The 7,560-nt window shown below is 39.6% G+C and overlaps 2 protein-coding genes across 2 annotated transcripts; one reads left to right on the plus strand and one right to left on the minus strand.

Moving 5' to 3' along the window:
• Window positions 1–2,851: 2,851 nt before the first annotated feature.
• On the plus strand, window positions 2,852–4,687 carry LOC146647858 (apolipoprotein D-like). Its single transcript, XM_085389662.1, has 4 exons — window positions 2,852–3,045; window positions 3,163–3,284; window positions 4,090–4,178; window positions 4,271–4,687. Exons 1-4 carry the CDS (start codon window positions 2,926–2,928, stop codon window positions 4,510–4,512), a joined length of 573 nt encoding a protein of 190 aa, XP_085245788.1. The 5' UTR covers window positions 2,852–2,925; the 3' UTR covers window positions 4,513–4,687.
• Window positions 4,688–5,632: 945 nt separating this feature from the next.
• Window positions 5,633–7,356, minus strand: LOC146647859 (apolipoprotein D-like). Its single transcript, XM_085389507.1, has 5 exons — window positions 6,973–7,356; window positions 6,688–6,823; window positions 6,445–6,564; window positions 5,960–6,045; window positions 5,633–5,874 (listed from the first exon to the last, which is right to left on the minus strand). Exons 2-5 carry the CDS (start codon window positions 6,807–6,809, stop codon window positions 5,633–5,635), a joined length of 570 nt encoding a protein of 189 aa, XP_085245633.1. The 5' UTR covers window positions 6,810–6,823; window positions 6,973–7,356.
• Window positions 7,357–7,560: the final 204 nt, after the last annotated feature.

Raw genomic sequence — 7,560 nt, forward strand, 5'->3', positions numbered from 1 at the left:
GAGATGTTACTAATGTGTTAGGTTTTTATTTTTTAATGTAAACTCACATTTAACAGTGCTAAATCAACCAAATTCCCATGCAATACTGCAGAGGTCACATCATCAGTGTAAGTGCTTCTCAGCAGTGATTGCACTGCACTATAAAGCCTGATTGTAACTGCATTACAAGTTTTTTAAAAATACAATTTAAGTGATTTAACATCAGTTTAACACGTGACAATTCTTCATTTTCCTTGTAAAGGAAGGTTTCTTCCAGAGAATTTCATCCTACCATAGGTGTGACCAACAATCTCAGCCGTGGGCAAAAGATGGCACCCAGTTTTATTTACACGGTGCATCAGTGGTTCTGTGTCACTCCACAACAGCAGTACTAATTAGTATAACACTCAAACTGCACATAACACTTCTTCTGTGGAGTTTGCATGTTCTCCCTGTGCCTGCATGGGCACCAGGAGAACCCTGTGGGTACTCTAGCTATCTCCTAGAGTCCAAAGATATGCATGTTACATCAGCTGATTAGTAGGTGTAAATGTGAGCATGCATAATTATCTGAGTATCATCTGAGCTCTGCGATAGACTCGTGAACCTGTCCTGGGTGTATCACACCTTTCTTTCAGGGTTAGCCAGAGTTCTCAGGGCTGTCTTTAAACTTTTTTATTTGCGTTAAATACTATAACATGGACTAGCCCAGGGTTGGGCAATCTCAGTCCACGAGGGCCGGTGTCCCTGCAGGTTTTAGATGTGTCCTCGAACCAACACAGCTGATTTAAATGGCTAAATTAGCTACTCAACGGCTGTGTCCCAATTAAGAGACTGCACGCTTGAAGTACGCGCACTACGCGTACTACGTACGGTGCGTACTATAAGTACGAGAAGTGCGGAAGTGAGAGGCTTGTGAAATGGGACGGTATACGCTTCGTCGCGCTGTTCAGGTTGCCTAGCAACCATGATACGAACCGCGAGACACGTTACATACAGCTTTGTTTGACAGAAATGAAGGAGAAAAATGTTTTGTTGGTCATTCATTTTTGTCATGACATCACTTTAGTTGAGTATCTGAGGCTGAGACCACGGGACTGTAAAACATGATTGTTGGGCTTCATTTCTGTGCTGAACAGTCATTTAAGATTAGTTAGTAAATAACAATTAGTTAATGTTGTTCATGAGACTAAAGTCAACTCACTGTGGCAATGTAAATATAATATGGCCAATATTATAGTATTGTCAGATTATTATGATATGCAACATATTGTGTTATACATCATTTTAGGTGATAAAATACACTAAACTAAGAGTATCAGATGAACCAGCTGAAGTAACATTATTTAGTATTCCTATGTTTTTTTTTAATTGGGTCAGCATATTTCTTGTGTGTTTAAGCAGTGATTTGGGAGACAACTAAGTTCTTTTTAAAAATAAAATAAAAACAACAGCATTAATAAAGTACTTAAGAATTAAGAGAACAAAGCATTAGGACATCTAAACCGCTAATTTAGGAATCTCCTGGGGTAAGCTTTTTATAAGGGATTTCTGTCCAAGTTGCTTGCACCCAGTATTATGGAGTCACAGTGAGGCAAAGGGATCAGAGCAGGTTTAACCTCAAGAAACGGGTCTGGCTATAAATTCACTGGGTCAGTACAGACACCATCCATCTTCTAATTACAGCAACAATCTGGTGTCCGGATCACCTGCCTTTCCTGTCTTCTTCTCCACACCAAATGACGACTGTACTGAAGCCGTAATCCCTCTAAGTTGGAAGCATTACGTCTTTTGTGGCTGGTGGAAATCTTGTTTAGGTCTTGATTACTGTGAGATATAGTAGGATTCTTCAGGATCAAGACTCCCTGAAATAACAGTTTGTGTTGGAGTTCCTGAACAAAAACTGTGAAGATGTGCTGATTTTATACATTTGAACTTAAACAATGAATCCAAAAAAGATATTGTTGTGTGTCCGACTGGAGGAAACATTGAAAAAGGTTTCAATTATTTTAGCATATCTGGAGGTTAGAGTTAGTTTTGTGTGTGACACATCAGGTATGTTGTGTCAAGGCTATCCGCAAAAATAGATCTCTTCACATGTACACTAGAAAACTGTGTTGTTCTGCAATGACAAATTAGATGAAGTTAAAAAAAATCGGCAAATTTAATAAAAAAAATGAAAACCGATTCATGGTATTGTGTTAATAGAACCTGACAAATAACAGATTTCTAAGACTAAAACCAACACCGATATTTAACAATTTAATATATTGGCCATTTTTATTTCTTTCAGAGATCCGAAACATAAAACGATTTCCATAAAATTTGTCATATGCAATTATCCCATGTTTTAGCAGTTAAGATGTATTTATTAATATTTTTGTTTTTATTGAATTGAAAAAAGGTTTTGTAGTATACAATAATGATGAATGATGACTTGTTATCATTAAGTTATGATTAATCAGTAAGAGCACCTGCTGTTTTCAGACAATCCTTTGCAGCCCTCTTATCTCCTCTGCACACCAGTTCCAGCCACTAGATGGGGCACACACAAGCAAAGGAAGCCATCTTATATTATACATAATCACCTTTGGTTCCCACTATATTTTTCTTTAACTGTTATTCAACAGTCAAGTTCTGCATACTTATCTAACTTTCACACGAAACTAATCTCTTTCTGTCTGAGGCCCCAATTCTGGAGTAGTTGAGAATGGGACCAGATGTTGAGCATCTCATACCTGCTTCCTCAAAATAACCTCACATGCTAATAGCAAGGCGGGGCTGATCACGGCAGGTGTATAAACATTGAATGAAAACACAGAGAGTCACTACTACCCAGTAAAACAGGCAAGTGAGTAACACCCGCATGTACCCCCTGTTGTTTATGCTTTATCTTTAAAAGCTGACAAACTTTTTTTCATTGTTCTTTACAGGTTGTGGAGAAAAATGAATGCCATCCAGGTGATTTCCCTCACTTGGCTGTCCATTGTGGCAGCCGGTGCTCAGTCTATAAAACCAGGAAGATGCCCCGTGCCTGCCGTTCAGGAGAAATTTGATGCTGCAAGGGTGAATACCAAACTCCTCACTCTGAGCTGTATTTTAATTTATCTTCATTAAGGTAAACTGGGATGTCCAGTGTGCACATCTGCCTCACAAACAAAACCAATTCAACTCCCTCTACAGTATCTTGGTAAATGGCATGAGATCCAGAGACTGTCGAACAGCTTCCAGAAGGGCCAGTGCAGCACTGCCACCTACAGCCTGCAAAGCCCAGGAGTCGTTGGTGTCCTCAACAAGGAGCTGCTGTGAGTACTTCAGTGCCTGAGAGCACTTTGGATAACATCCGTTATCCGAAAAATGTTTGTACAAGTCAGAGTCTTTGTCCTGCACCATTTCTCTGGAATACATGTAAAAGATAAAGATATGGATATATCCATGGTGCTGTGTGTGGTGCTGGAAGGGCAGGCAGATTTGTGTCCTCTCAGTCCTGCTCTTCAGTCTCTTCTTGGATTTAAAATATCATTCACAATAAATGGTTATTCCTCAAACCTCAGACTGCATCTGAAAAATATTTTAGGTGAGACACAGTTTAGGTTTTACCATAATGTGTAACCAGTAAATGAATAAGTCTATAGAGAAGATGGATTCATCCTAAAATGAATCCAATCCATAAAAGTTTACCACTCAAGCTCAGTTTAAATGACTCTGTGCAGTCAGTGGTGCTTAATCGAGCCTTCTGCTGACACTTTTTTTTTCAGTTCTGTTTTAACACGATTCTCTCTTGATATTGTGTTTTAATTGTTGTGCAGTGCTTTGCGACTTTCATGTCTGTGAAAAGCGCTACATGAATGAACTTAATAAAGAACCCCCCCCCCCCCAGCCTTGTCTGATTGTTAATGGCTGTGGTGTTCTCTGACTACCAGCCCACCCTTTAAGGAAATGACAAATCACCTGCTGACTTGAGACCTGAGAACTTGAATTTTACATGTACAAACAAATAATACTAAATAAAGTGAAAAGTACTTTTGAAGAGTAAATATGTTGCTTTGACTCTGAACAGTCTGAATATAAAAAGTATTTTTCTAACTTTTAACTGTTTATCTGCTTAAGTCCTGACGGTACCATTGACAGCATCAACGGCACTGCCAAGGCCGCAAGTTCATCTGAGCCTGCCAAGCTGCTGGTCACCTTCTTTGAGGGTCTGGACCCTTGTTTTTTGTTTTTACACACATATTAAACATTTTAAACTGGAGAGCTGAATTGTACAAAAATCCCTTTTACACACCTTCAGACACCCCTCCTTCCCCGTACTGGGTTCTGTCCACCGACTACGACAACTTCGCCCTGGTCTACAGCTGTACTGAAATCGAATCGTTACATGGGGAGTTCATCTGGATCCTGAGCAGAAATCCCAGCCTTCCTAAGGAGACCCTGGAGGAGCTGCAGAGCATCCTGTCATCTTTTGGAGCCAGTGTGGAGAAGCTGCTTGACACCAATCAGGACAGAGATCACTGCAGAGTCATGCACGAGTAAACATGTGCTGTGGTTATCACTGAATGTCTCCATGATAGGTCAATGCATAAAAAATAAAATAAAAAAATTGGGCCTACTGTCAGATATAATACAAGATTAATTAATATGCTAATATAATGTCTGCTTGAACTCTTTGGTCAATATTTATATTGTTGCACCAATAAAAGTGGACCATTCTCACTGCATTCCTTTTGTTTACTGTCTCAATATACAGCTGCTGACACTGACACACAACTGAACCAACACACATCTTTAAGGACAGCTGCATTAGAGTGAATTAACTTTATTTGGGGTAACTTTATTTCACCTAATAAATACATTCATTTAAGGCAATTTTCTATTTTTAAAATTGTGCTTTAGTGAAGCTGGGATCAAACTGGGGTACATTTGTGTCCGTGAGCCGGGGTGGAGTCAGTGGCACACATCAAGAATGACAAAAAGGGATAAAAAGGATTTTAAGCGGTGGTCAGGGTACACATTATTAATGAAGTATTTAAAATTGGGCTTTAAGTGACTTTTCTCTCCTTTTTTAGTTTCCTTCACCTTGTTCCCTAGAATAGGTTTTTGCTTTTTTATGTCTAAATCTTTTAACTGGAGCTGCTCATTTGTTAGGTTTCATCCTCATCCTCTTTGCCTTCACTGTTGCTTAATGGAGATGAAATTGGGCTTTTAAAAAAAAAAAAAGTCTGTTTTCCTTCATGGAGCACTTTGTTTTTTAAGTGGCAATAAAAATAAAGTGTATCATTAAGTTTTATTAGGAAAAAAGACAAAAAAAACAAAAACGTCATGTGACTGACATCTAACTTTGCAACTCTGAAATTAACCAGTGAAAGGAAGAAGGCTAAAAACATGCTTTTAAGAAGGAGTCGAGCCCCATCAGCAGTAAGTAAAGTTGAAAAGAAAAGTGCTGAAGGTGAAAGAGAAATTGGGACTTTTGTCTTCTGGGCATTGTTGGAATTTAAATCCTAGTTTTAGATTTTAAAAGGTGCAGATTGTGTTTGCAATGTTAAAATGGACAACATGAAATTTCTTCACACAGCTTTATTGTTGCATTGTCTTTGCATGCAATCATTGTGCCTCACAGTCCTGTGGGCTGAAGTAGGAGCGTACCTTAACTGGTTCACTGGTTAACTGGGCTGCAGTAAGTCTCGTCCTGGTTGGTGGGGACCATGTTTTCCACGCTGACTCCGACAGAGTACAGGATGCCTTGGAGCTTCTCGAGGGTCCCCTTAGAGAGGGTGGGCTTCCTGCTCAGGATCCAGGACAGCTCCACACGGAACAAGCCGTAGTCGGTGCAGCCGTAGACCAGAGAGTGACCGTCGTAGTCGGTAGACAGAACCCAGTAGGGGCCGGGAGGAGAGTCTGCAGGAGAGGTGAAAACAGCAGGGATATGTGGCTCACTTGAATCTGTCATAACTGAAATTGAAAGTCATTTATGACAACTTACTGTTGAAGGAGACCTCAAGCTTGGAAGGCTCAGCGGGGTTCTTGACTTTGGCAGAGCCGACGATGGCGTTAACGGTTCCATTATCGCTAATAAAATGAAACATGAAATAGAAATTAATTCTACTCGTGTACTTTCCTTCAATTATATATTTTTTTCTACAAAATGCTCTCTTTGTATAACTCTGGAACAGTACAAAGGTTCAGCCAGTGACCCTGCGCGTTCATGAGGCATGAGTTTTGTTCCGGGACGTTGAAAACATCTGAAGCAAAAACGTCTAGAACGAGGATTTAAAAAACAGAAGCAAGCAGTTGTACGGTAATGCTGTTTTTAGTAGAATGATGCGTTGGTGTGAAGAATAAAAAGCCCTCAGATTATTACAATTATGTCAAGGACCATGTGTCCTTCTGAGTTTATGCAGAAGTTTTCTTAAAAATTAAAACATTTTCAAAGTGTCAGATCTAAACGGAAATATTTTAGCTGCTCACAGAAGCTCAGTGTTCAGGACCTCGATGACTCCAGGACTCAACAGGGTGTAGTTAGCAGTGGCACACTGGCCTTTCTGGAAGCTTGTGGGTAGCTTATGGATCTCATACCATTTTCCAGTAGAGGAAGCACGAGATTCGGAGAGCCCGTAATTAATATTTTGTGTTTGTAGGAAAAGCAGGTGTATAGATATCATCTGTATGTCCCACAACATAAACAGTAGAAGAGGAAAAAATTTAGTGTTCACCCTGTTGGCGTCAAAGTTGGCCTGAACAGCAGGCTGGGGACATTTGCCCAACCTCAAGACCTGAGCGCCGATCGCAACAACAGACAGTAGAGTCAATGCAACCACCTGTGCAGGCTTCATCTTCTCACCTCAACCTGCAGAGAATAAAAAACAAACAGCAAGAGTTCATGCTGGAGTTCACTGAGCAAAACATGATGTGAGTGTCAGTTAGTGACAGAAAGAGCCTGAGATGTGAAAAGAATGAATAAATGTAGAGAAGAAACAAAGAATCACGGCCACTGACTGTTTATTTGCAGGTAATCAGCTGTGTGAAAGAACTCAGCCTCTGAGGTTCTTTTAAAGATTCAAATGCTTGCATCACTTCATTATCGATCATGGGTCCCACCTCTGTGTCATGATAGGGGGCCAGTGTGAGCGCTGGCACCTGTTCAAATAAATACTCTGTTCAAACAGTAACAGGTTGGTCATGTAATCACATCGTTGGGTTTGTTGGATCTCTTGGATCACTGCTCCCTCCTTCACATTTATTTTTTCCTGAAAGACAGACAACAAATATGAAGATGAAAATCAAAATTACTGAAGTTACACTCAAAAAATGATAAGTTAGCAGCTGCTTATATTTGCACCTATAAATATTTTAAAAAATTTATTCCCCAAAATGTGATCATAAAACCTAATTTCCTGCACATTTTACAGAAACAGAGACAACACAAACCTGGACTTTAAACTGAGCTGTTATTTTAAACTTGATTTTACTTAACATGGTTTCATTTGTTAGTTCCTCAAATATATATATTTTTCATATTTTTCTGCCTTCCTAATCTGTGAGGCACCTTAAAGACACTAACCTGCATGAAACTTCATGCATATT

This window comes from Rhamphochromis longiceps, linkage group LG18, assembly GCF_057381845.1.
Source record: "Rhamphochromis longiceps isolate RC_006_pf linkage group LG18, R_longiceps_female_GT1.1, whole genome shotgun sequence".
Taxonomy (NCBI): Eukaryota; Metazoa; Chordata; class Actinopteri; order Cichliformes; family Cichlidae; genus Rhamphochromis; species Rhamphochromis longiceps.